The 12,309-nt window shown below is 45.6% G+C and overlaps 1 protein-coding gene across 1 annotated transcript in view; it reads left to right on the top strand.

Moving 5' to 3' along the window:
* Nucleotides 1–8,244: 8,244 nt before the first annotated feature.
* The window catches only part of ITIH2 (inter-alpha-trypsin inhibitor heavy chain 2), a 63,254-nt gene continuing 59,189 nt past the window's right edge, over nucleotides 8,245–12,309 (top strand). The window contains exon 1 of the mRNA XM_075342598.1: nucleotides 8,245–8,334. Within this exon, the coding sequence (XP_075198713.1) occupies nucleotides 8,245–8,334 (90 nt within the window). The remainder of the gene's footprint in view (nucleotides 8,335–12,309) is intronic.

Genomic DNA, 12,309 nt, shown 5'->3' with positions numbered 1-12,309 from the left:
GCTCATCACTTCATGTGGCGTAGTCGGCAGGATGCGATTCCCCTGCCAGGAACCCAAGAAGCCGGAGATCAAGTGGTGCCGAGTGCACCGTATCCGGGCTATGAGAGAAGATTTCCAGTCCCATGGTGGGAGGAAGAAGTGCCTAAGGCGTTGGACCGGGCACAAGATGGCGGCAAAATGGCCGCCGTCTGTGAAGCTGAGGAAGAAAAGGCGCGAAGAATTGGCGCCAAAAGAAGAGCCTGGGGCTGGCCGGTGCCGAAGAAGAGGTACAGAGTACTCCGCCCAAAGAGGGGATGCGCCAGTCCCAGGGCATTGAGGAAGACATACGAAGTGGGCGGTGTTCAGAAGAAAAAGAAGTACCGCCGCGGAGGAGTCAAGATGATGCGTGAGGCTGGGGGAGGGATCTGTTTAAGAGCGGGAAACAAAGGCCCGCCTTCTCTCTCCTCAGTCTCAGCTTTGACGACGCCGCCATTGTTAGGACAACGATCGGAGACAGAGATGGAGACTTCCGGACAACCCGAAGAGCTTGCCACCACCATGGCTCTGGTCAGCCTAGGCCGGGGGCGTCCCAAGTTTGCTGCCGCAAGCGAGGCATCGCTAGTGGACCTTCCGACTGGACCGGGAGGTTCCACGCGTCCCGAGAAGGTGACCTGGAAGACCACTTGGGATGCGAAGACCGGAGGTACGATTACGGAGGTGCGGGCAACGTATGCCACACAGCCACCAGTGAGAGACCGGATTCCGGGGATTACGTATTCCCCTTGGGAGACACCCCAGCCTGGCGCCACCGCCGCCATACCTTCTGTCCCATCTGGGGAGCCGGCCGAAGTGATTGCCGAGCGGCTGGAGGAAGACCACCTGGGCTTCGTTTGGGATCCGGTAATCGTCCCGTCCCCCGTACCTCACCCCAGAGCTCCGTCCCCGGTACCCGACCCTGTCCGAGAACGCCTGCTTGCCGAAACCATCGTCCGGGAAATGTTGTCCGGTCCCGGCGGTGAGGAGCTGGCCCTGCAATTCACCACTGGCATAGTCGTGAAGTTCAATCAGCAGGAGGGTTACGGGTTCATCCGCGAAGCAGACACCGGGGACGATTACTTTTACAACCGGGTCCACCTGGACGTAGAGGGGCTGCCGAAACGTCTCCACACGCTTTACCAGGGGGAGAGAGTGCAATTCCTGCCCGATGCGGGGAGTCGTGGCCTGTTTGCGGTGGGGGTCACTCGGATGCCGACCGCCTGGGAAGCGGCTCAGTGGCAACAAGAGCTGGAGTGGGAGGAGCAACAGGAACGGCGCCGGAGCCACCCAAAACCGGTACCGACCGCGCCCTCTCATTCCAAGTGCACCTTGGCAGTTGCACCGGAAGTACCATCTGGCCCGACCGCTGACCCGGAGAAGGTTACCCCGGTGGTAGCGGTGAATCAGAGTGTGACCAATAGACCGCTCATCGTCCTGGACATACCGCAACCCGCGCCACAACCACCCCGGGTAGCGACGCCATCACCCCCGCCGGGAGCTGAAGAAGCTGTGTCAGCAGAGCCACCTTTTGCCCCCGTGTCATTCCGGAGAATACGCCGCCAACCGGGGCAGTCTCTGGGAGCCTACATACAGGCACAGGCGGAGGAGTGGAAGCGGTCCTGGCCTCCGGAATAGATCTCTGCAGATTTCTTGTTTAAAGACCGGTATCGTTCCTAGACCGGCAGAAGTTCTTGCTACAAAAAGTTCTACGGGCCCGTTGCCCGCCACCTAAGACCGGGAGCGCTGTTGAGCCTCCGGGCGCCATCTAAGACCGGGAGCGCTGTTGAGCCTCCGGGCGCCGCCTAAGACCGGGAGCGCTGTTGAGCCTCCGGGCGCCATTTAAGACCGGGAGCGCTGCTGCGTCTCCGGGCGCCACCTAAAGATCGGGAGCGCTGCTGAACTGGTGCCTCTGTTGGTGTGAACCGGACTAAAGGTTTTCTTATGTTATGTGTGTTTTAAAGAAGAGCCGTGCCGGGAGGCTCGGATTTTAAGAGGGGAGGCATGTAGTGGGTGCTCATAACCCCTACTAAAGGACCGGAAATGTTGTTAATAAAGATGTTGTATTTTAATATTGTATTGTATTGCAGTGATAGGGCACCCCCTAGTGGCCGGGTGGGACGGCTGTTGCCACCGGGGAAGGAGGAGTCGGCTGGATGTCTAGGGGGGAAGAGAGTGTGTATGTGTGAGAGAGAGGTTGTTGGATCCGGGACGCGAGAGGGTGAAGATCTAGGGGCAGAGTGTGGGGGCTGCATGAAGAGGGGACGCCGGAGAGAAAGGAGGTGACGGATCCTCGTGAGTGAAGCAACCGGTGTGGGTCCGGGGTGTGTGTAACCGACAGTGGGAGCCCGGTGAAGCGGATTAACCAGGGCACAGCCCCACGGGAGGATTTGTCAGGGCAGGTTGTCCCCAGCCCAGGAAGTTTTACTTGTTTGCAACAGCCGGAACTGCGTGTGTCAAGAGTGTTAATAAATATGTCTTTTATTTGCATTACATCTGGCCTGAAGACTATTTGTGCCGCTATCGACGACAACATGACCACACTCTGCCCTACCAAGCTAGTCCCCAACATTGAAGGAGTGATGGAGCCAGGGGTGTGCCTTGAATTCACTGCTGCCATGACTACACAGCCAGAGGCCTCCCTGGCTCATCACTTCATATATAATATACAGAAGGCTGCTGGATGTATATATAATATAGAGGATACAGGCTGCTGGCTACTTATATATAATACAGAGGATACAGGAGCTGCTGGCTGAATATATAATATAGAGGATTCAGGAGGCTGCTGGCTGTATATATAATATAGAGGATATAGCCTGCTGGCTGTGTACATATAATACACAGGATATAGGAGGCTACAGGCTGTATATATAATTTAGAGCATACAGGCTGCTGGTTGCTTATAATATAGAGAATACAGGCTGTTGGCTGTGTGTATATATAATATGGAGAACACTGGAGTCTTCTGGCTGCATATATGTAATATACAGGACAAATGAGGCTGCTGTAAGATGGTCACTGGTAAAATACTAGAAGTGAGATATGTTTCATTCAGATTGTTAGCCTCAGTGATGTGAACTCGGATGTCTGCTCCAGTATATTAGGTATTGAGAGGGTTAAATGGCTTCGACAGGGTCGGGATTTTTGTGAACAGCTGAAGAGATGGATGGGATGGCTTTCCCCATATCTCCACTTTAGGACATCGTCCAGCAGGTAAAAGGGAGGCCTCTGGGCTCACTCGGGGTTCTTTGTCTGTAGGTGAATAGACAAAGTTGTGCTAATGTTGCAAAGAGCTGAACCCTAATTCTGTGCAGGGGGACCTCGCAGATATACAGACTGTTTCTGTACTGTTCTGTCTTCTTTAAGCTTACTATTTACTTTAGTGCCTGTTTATGAAGTTTTTAATAAAGCTGCTGAAAATTTAAGACATTCCTCTGTCTTTCTCATGAAGTAGCTGAGTGAGCTGATCTACCACACAGAATATATAATATACAGGATACAGGAGGCTGCTGTTATACATATATGTATATTAAATAGGAGGCTGCTGACTACATAAATATAATATAGAGGATACAGGAGGCTGCTGGCTGCATGTATATAATATAGAGGATGCTGGCTGTATATACTGTATACACAGCACTATTAATTGCAAATGTGTTCTATTCCTCTAACTGGCAATTTGAGGAACAAGTTTGGGTTTGGCAAATGTCAAGAGAATTTTATCTGATTGGTTGCATTGTGCCATCTGTAAAGTTTAGTGAAAGAGACTTAATGCTTTGGGCTTATTTTTCTTGCCTTATATTTGGTTACTTTGTTCTAGCTGCTATAGGCTCATCTAATGATGTGGTACTAAGCTGTGGGTCAGGGTGCGCTGCTTGGACTGGAGGTGGTAATGAAATGGATGGGGTTTTCAGAGATAACATATGGATCAGTAAGGAAAAAAACAGCATGGTATGCAGGACTCTAGGCAGACAAGCAAAGGTAGCACAGATGAACCAGAGCCAGGGGTGCGGATATACACAGGAAAAGTAATTGTATTGTAAACTGGTGTCTTCAAGCAGGGCAATGGTAATCACAGGAATAACAGATGTAATCGCAAAGAAGAAGTTAAGGACCCATTACACACTACGATATATCTTACGATATGTCGTCGGGGTTACGTCGTTAGTGACGTACATCCGGCATCGTTTGACATATCGTACCGTGTGACAGCTACGAGCGACTGTGAACGAGCAAAAATACTCACCTTTTCGTTGCTCGTTGACACGTCGCTCATTTTCAAAAAATCGAACGTCCTTCTGTGCGCCGGTTGTTCATCGTTCCCGAGGCAGCACACATCGCTCCGTGTGACACCCCGGGAACGATGAACACAGCTTACATGCGTCCCGCCGGCAATGCGGAAGGAAGGAGGTGGGCGGGATGTTACGCCCCGCTCATCTCTGCCCCTCCGCCTCTATTGGCCGGCCGCTGTGTGATGTCTCTGTGACCCCGAACGAACCGCCCCCTTCAGGAAGTGGATGTTCGCTGCCCACAGCGAGGTTGTTCGGGAGGTAAGTACGTGTGACGGGGGTTAACGACTTTGTGCACCACGGGCAACAAATTGCCCATAACGCAGAAACGATGGGGGCGGGTGCGATCGCTCATGCGAACGCACGATAAATCGTCGTGTGTAAAGCGGCCTTTAATAGCAATAATGTATACAATCTGTGACTTGTAGTGAGTAAATAGTTCATAACAAGATAAATAGTTAATAACGAAGTATAGGCTATATGGAGACTTGTTTGAAGAAATGTGTTATTTTGATTGCAGAGGTCAAGTGTGATCAGCAACATTCACAGTTGCAAGAAGGTGGTAATTTTCTGGGCTGAAAGGTAGATGTCGACAACATGTAGTAAATTGGACTGAGCTTGGAAATAATGTTGTTTGTAGCATGCAAGTCAGGAGTAGCAAAGGACTTGACAGACACTTGGCTAAAACTGAGCCAAGTGCGGTACCAACAAAACTTAGTACTCAAGCATCTGAACCTCGAGGGTGATGATTTCAGAGTTGCCTTGATGCTAGCTGTTGGGCTCACACAAAACTGACCATTTTTGTGTGCTAAGTATCTCAATTTTTAAATTTTTTCCATAGCAGTATTGAATGTCTATATTCCTATATTTATTGTTACACATATGTGAGCACTACAGAGTATAACTGTCTCTTTGTTGCTACTATGTTTCATGCTCAGTATGCACCTTACCAGTCTCCGCACGGTTGTAACACTGCTTCCAAGCCGCTCATACTATGTCTGGGGTCACTCATTATCCTTCATACATATGCACTATTTCCCCTGCCACTGGCAGTCTAGATATCTCTGATTGTTTGCAGTAAGACCGCACCCCCACCATGTGTGACAGCGTGTCTTACTGCTTACAATCACAGAGACTGTACATTCCCCTAGCATGGTGTAAAAATAAATAAATAAAAAAAATTGACATTGGTTCCCCTCATAGTATGATACCCAGCACAGATAAAGCATACGGCTACAGGCTGCAGCCCCCAACAATGTGCTTATCTTGGCTGTGTATCAAAATAGGAGGGGCCGCAGCTTTTTAAAAAATTATTTAAATAAATAATTTTAAAAAATGGCGTGTGATTCCTCCCTCAATTTTGATACCCAGCCATGATAAAGCCGAAAGCTGGGGGCTGGTTTTCTCAAGCTGGGGAGGCACATGGTTATTGGCACTCCCAGCCTAAAAACAGCAGTCTGCAGCCGTCCAGGATTGTCGCATCCAATAGATGCTACAATCCCGGAACTTTACCCGGCTCATCCCGATTGCCCTGGTGCAGTGTCAATTGAGATAATACGGGGTTAATTACAGCTCACAGCCTGCCACTGAGCCAAAGAGTTCCTTCAGGTTAGGCCTGAAACACACATCCGTGAAAACCACGTCCGTGTAAAACGGGCCGTTTTTCGGGCCCGTTTTCCGTTTTTAGGTCCGTTTTTATGGTATGTGTGGCCTGCGTGTGTATCCCATATGCTAGCCGTATGTGCGTGTGGAATGTCCGTGTGTGCGTGAGTGAAATAACTGACATGTGTGTGTGTTGTCCGTGTGAAATGTACGTGTGTGATGCAAAATGTCATTACTACATGTCGGAAGACAGAGTAGCGGGATGAGAATGAACTCGGGTGAACTTCACCCGACTTCATTGTCATGCCGCGGCTCTGTCTTTGTGCTGTGTACTGATTAGCGGTCACCTGTGAAGGATTCACCGGTGACCGCTAATCCCCCAAGTGACTGAAGTGTCCCCCCCTCTCTCATACTCACCGATCCCCGATCACCGGCGCTGCACGGCATTCACACTGCTCCGGCGGCTTTTTCTAATTTGAAAAAGCCGGCCGCTCATTAAACAATTTCGTATTCCCTGCTTTCTCTTCCCACCGGCGCCTGAGATTGGTTGAAGTGAGACACGCCCACCACGCTGAGTGACAGGTGTCTCACTGCACCCAATCACAGCAGCCGGTGGGCGTGTCTATACTGTGCAGTAAAATAAATAAATAATTAAAAAAAATGGCGTGCGGTCCCCCCCAATTTTAATACCAGCCAGATAAAGCCATACGGCTGAAGGCTGGTATTCTCAGGATGGGGAGCTCCACGTTATGGGGAGCCCCACACCCTAACAATATTTGTCAGCAGCCGCCCAGAATTGCCACATACATTAGATGTGACAGTTCTGGGACTGTACCCGGCTCTTCCCGATTTGCCCTGGTGTGTTGGCAAATCGGGGTAATAAGGAGTTATTGGCAGACCATAGCTGCCAATAAGTCCTAGATTAATCATGTCAGGCGTCTCCCCGAGATTCCTTCCATGATTAATCTGTAAGTGACAGTTAAAAAACACACACACCTGAAAAAATCATTTATTAGAAATAAAAAACACAACCAAATTCCCTCATTACCAATTTATTAACCCCGACAAACCCTCCATGTCCGGCGTAATCCACGGACCTCCAGCGTCGCTTCCAGCTCTGCTGCATGCAGGTGACAGGAGCTGCAGAATAAACAGCCGCTCCTGTCAGCTCCACGCAGCTAATGAGATGAGTAGCGCGATCAGCTGCTGTCAGTCAGGTAACTCGCGGCCACCGCTGGATCCAGCGGTGGCCGCGGGTAACCTCAGTGTGCTGCCTCAGGAGCGACGAACAACCTGCATCCAAAATGAGCAACGATATTTGGGAAAGGAATGATGTGTCATCGATCAACGATTTGTGCCGTTTTTTTGGGATCGTTAGCGGTCGCTCGTAGCTGTCACACGCAATGAGGTCGGTAACGACGCCGGATGTGCGTCCCGAATTCCGTGACCCCAGCGATATCTCGGTAGCGATGTCGTTGCATGTAACGGGGCCTTTACCTAATGGTATTGCAGCCTCTGTGGTTTTTCAGAAAGGTACATATATACTGTATATACTGACAGTCCATATGACACATATATTGCACACAGGTGGACCTCCTTTCACTAAGCATGAGACTTATGAAGGTACCGTAATTGCTTGCACCAGAATTTTTTAGGGGTTTCATGGCAAAAGGGGTGAATACATATGCACATGGCAATTTGTATTTATTTTTCCCAAATATTACATTTTTGCCTATATTTTTCTCACTTCACTTGCCCAAATTATACTATGTAGTGCCGATGCATCACACACAAATGGGATTACAAACATATTTAAACACAGGTTGTAATGTATCAAAATATTTTGCAAGGCACTGTATAAAAGATCTGTGCATAATGTAAAAGTAGTTTACATAGGACTCATACAATTTGGTAAATCATGCACATTTTTACTTTTTAATAAAATCCAAGAAATTATCATTTTTATTGCAATATTTGGTATTATTCTTCAGGTGTATTCATGGTTTGATTCTTTATATTTTTGACCTTTAATCTCATGGTTAAGAAGAGAAATCGACTTCAAAGTAAGAGCAAAGATAGAAAGACAACCTCCATGCTCGCTGGAGTCTATGGTTATCGACAGATGAAAACATGAAAACTGTATGTTTGCACAACCTCTCAGTCCATGTCCTACCTGTGACTTGTCCTACCTGGCAAATATTTGCTTTGGGTCAGAACAAAGTTTATTATTTTAGATTTTCCAAAAAGACAAGTTATAAACTCCAAAGTGAAGTGGGTTCCACCTCATTTGAAGACCAACCAGGGGCCAGAGGATTTCTCTGGCTGCAAACTAGAAATCATGAAGCGTATATTCTATATCTTGTTATTATTCTTCACTGCTGAAATAAGAGGATTTGATCTGTTTATTGAGGAGTTCCCTGATTCTGCGGTGAGTATTTTACATAGGCTATTATATAGGTACTATAGTTTTATCAGCATAAATCTGATTGATCGGCTTTTCTGCATTATTCCCTGACAATTTATCATTTCATTTAGTTGATAATGATTGTATTGTATTCCCTACATATGTAATGATGACAATACAAAATTATAGCCCAAAAAAATCGATGTAAATACTTTTATGCTTAAAAAGCATAAAAGTATTTACATTTACATATATGTAAGAAACGCTAGATGGAAAGCAATGATGGCTAATTACATCTGGGATTCATCCTACTTTTTACACATCCTGAATGGCAAATAGTACTGGATTGTGGATGATTGTAAGTGCAGCTAAGGTTACATTCACACACGCCATGTATACATCCATGTGCTGTAAGTGCAGCTAAGGTTACATTCACACACGCCATGTATACATCCATGTGCTGTAAGTGCAGCTAAGGTTACATTCACACATGCCATGTATACATCCATGTGCTGTAAGTGCAGCTAAGGTTACATTCACACACGCCATGTATACATCCATGTGCTGTAAGTGCAGCTAAGGTTACATTCACACACGCCATGTATACATCCATGTGCTGTAAGTGCAGCTAAGGTTACATTCACACACGCCATGTACACATCCATGTGCTGTAAGTGCAGCTAAGGTTACATTCACACACGCCATGTATACATCCATGTGCTGTAAGTGCAGCTAAGGTTACATTCACACACGCCATGTATACATCCATGTGCTGTAAGTGCAGCTAAGGTTACATTCACACACGCCATGTATACATCCATGTGCTGTAAGTGCAGCTAAGGTTACATTCACACACGTCATGTATACATCCATGTGCTGTAAGTGCAGCTAAGGTTACATTCACACACGCCATGTATACATCCATGTGCTGTAAGTGCAGCTAAGGTTATATTCACACACGCCATGTATACATCCATGTGCTGTAAGTGCAGCTAAGGTTACATTCACACACGCCATGTACACATCCATGTGCTGTAAGTGCAGCTAAGGTTACATTCACACACGCCATGTATACATCCATGTGCTGTAAGTGCAGCTAAGGTTAGATTCACACACGCCATGTACACATCCATGTGCTGTAAGTGCAGCTAAGGTTACATTCACACACGCCATGTATACATCCATGTGCTGTAAGTGCAGCTAAGGTTACATTCACACACGCCATGTATACATCCATGTGCTGTAAGTGCAGCTAAGGTTACATTCACATACAGCACATGGATGCATACATGGCGTAAGTGCAGCTAAGGTTACATTCACACATGTCCATGTGCTGTCCATTTTCTAATCTGACAGCACACTGACCTATAGAGTATTATTGATCGATAAACACATACGTTTTTGACCATATGTGTGTTTATCTGTGTGACTCAGTCTCATCCATTTTGTTGGGGCAAACTTATCCATTGAAGCTTATGGGGATCTGTTAACCCCACCCTTCGATTTTCTGTTTCTTGTTTTCATTTTTTAACTCCCTTCTACCAAGAGCCGTAACTTTTTTACTTTTCCATCAATATTGCCATATGGGGCTTAATGTTTGTGAGACAATTTGTACTTTTGAATGAAACCATGAGTTTTACCATAGAGTGTACTGGGAAATGGGAAAAATTCAAGTGTGGTGAAATTGCAAACAAAGTGTAATTACACAATTGTTTTTGGGTTTTTTTCATGCTCCCTATATGGTAAAACTGACCTGACAATATGATTCCCCAGGTCAGCACGAGTTCTTAGATATCAAACATGTATAGTTTTTTTAATTTAATTGGTGAAAAAAAAAATTTGTAAATAAAAAACGCTTCTGTTGCTGTTTTCTGACAATTGTAACGTTCTCATTTTTTGTGATCTGGGGCCAAGTGATGGCTTATTTTTTGCGCCCTGACCTAACATTTTTACCGATACCATTTTTGGGTTGATGCCATATTTTGATCACCTCTTGTTCCATTTTATTGCAATGTTGCAGAGGCCAAAAAAATTTAATTCTGGAGTTATGATTTTTTTTTTCTTACTCTGTTTATCGATCAGATTAAATTATTTGATATGTTGATAGATAGACATTTCTAAACTTGGTGTTACCAAATATGTGTATTATTTTATTGTTTTATTTTCAATTAGTTAAAAGGGGGTTATTTGAACCTTTACTTTTTTCTTAATTTTTTTCATATTTTTTAAGAACCTTATTTTTCTTTTCTTTTTATTGTTATTACTAGCCCCCCACTTGAAGGTGTGATCTTCCAATCTTTTGTGCTGTATAGATTGCTCTGTATGGCACAAATGCTGCCTTCCTATGAATGCCGGCACTCAGCCAACAATCACAGTAAACTTGTAATGACAGTGACAGGGGTCATCAGCTGACCGCTGGGTATTATGACAACTCATCTGCACCCTTCAATCATGTCATGGGGCCGCTGATGGGAATGGAGAATGGCGCGCTCCCCACCAGTGCGTGTTAAATCCCACTGTCAGAGATTGACAGCGAGATTTAAATAGTTAACAGTGGCCGGCGAATCTCATATCTGCCCAATGCTGTAAGAGGCACATGTTGGCTAATCAGATCAACCAACGTGTGCAAGGAAAGATGAGGGTTCGGTGTGAGCCTGCATCAAAGACAGGGACACGATCTATGCTGTACCAGTACGTGATAGGTTGTGAAGGGGTTACGGTTTAAAAATTCAAAGTTTGACAATTGTGAAATTTAAATTTTTTTGCCAAATTTTTTATATTTTCATAAATTAACACAAATAATATTGATCAAAATCATCCAACATGTGCAGGGAAAGGTGCAAGCTCACTGTGTGAGCCTGCAACAAAGGGATATCCTTGTTTTATCAGATTTTTATTGATCAATTTTTAAAGCATAACCATCGTTTTTGTGCTTCTTTCTCTGCCAGAATTGATCAGCCATTAAAATTCTCAATTCTGAGTTACAATCTATATTCAGTGAAGACTTTCCCATTACTGAGATAGGAGATGGAGGGTGTTACTGATGAGATTCTATGTAGATACAAAAGGGAGGAGGAGGTGGAGCTCTGCCTATAGCTCCTCCCTCTGCCTTTAGCCCCTCCCTCTGCCTCTAGCGCCTCTTGCTAGTTCCTCCCTCTGCATCTAGCTCCTCATCAGTAACACCCTCCCTCTCCTATCTCAGTAATGGGAAAGTCTTCACTGAATACAGATTTTACCTCAGAATTGAGAACTTTGATAATAACTGATCAGTTCTGGCAGAGAAAGAAGCAGATTTGTCTGATAAGGAATATTACAAAGTTACTTATTTTCATGTGTATTATTAAATAAAAATTAAAACGACGGGTATGCTTAAAATATCAATGGGTGTATTAACCCTTTCATTACCAAGAATGTACCTGTACATCCTTGGCCGTGTCTGTCCCTTTAATGCGGGCTCGATCCACAAATGTGTGGAGCTAACACCCTGACAGTGCGATTTAACACGCTTCGGCGGGGATTGTGCCATTTCGCACCACCATCGGCGGCCCCATGACACAATCACAGGGCGCCAATGGGTTGGCATGGCAGCGTGGGGTCAGATGATGACCCCTGTCGCTGCCATGATGTGTTTCCTGTAAATGTCGGCAGAGCACCGGCATTCACAGGAAGACATCATTTCTCCTGATCAGAGCGATGCTGAAGCATCACTCTGATCAGGAGAAGCGATCGGAGCATGTAGCCATAGGGGGACTAATAAAATGAATAAAAAATGTAAAAAAAAGTTTTAAAAATAACTTTTCAAATCACGCCGCTTTAGCCCCATTGAAAATAAAACAATAATAATAAAAAAAAACCTCATATTTGGTATCATCACTTTCAGAAATGCATGATCTGACAAAATATAAAATCAGTTAATCTAATCGGTACACGGCAATTGGTCACTGAAATATTGCATTAAAATGCAATAACAGGCGATCAAGATGTCACATCTATACACAA

Source organism: Anomaloglossus baeobatrachus, chromosome 4 (genome assembly GCF_048569485.1).
Source record: "Anomaloglossus baeobatrachus isolate aAnoBae1 chromosome 4, aAnoBae1.hap1, whole genome shotgun sequence".
Classification (NCBI taxonomy): domain Eukaryota; kingdom Metazoa; phylum Chordata; class Amphibia; order Anura; family Aromobatidae; genus Anomaloglossus; species Anomaloglossus baeobatrachus.
The sequence above is the reverse complement of the archived record's forward strand: the minus strand, read 5'-3'. Positions and strand labels throughout refer to the sequence as shown.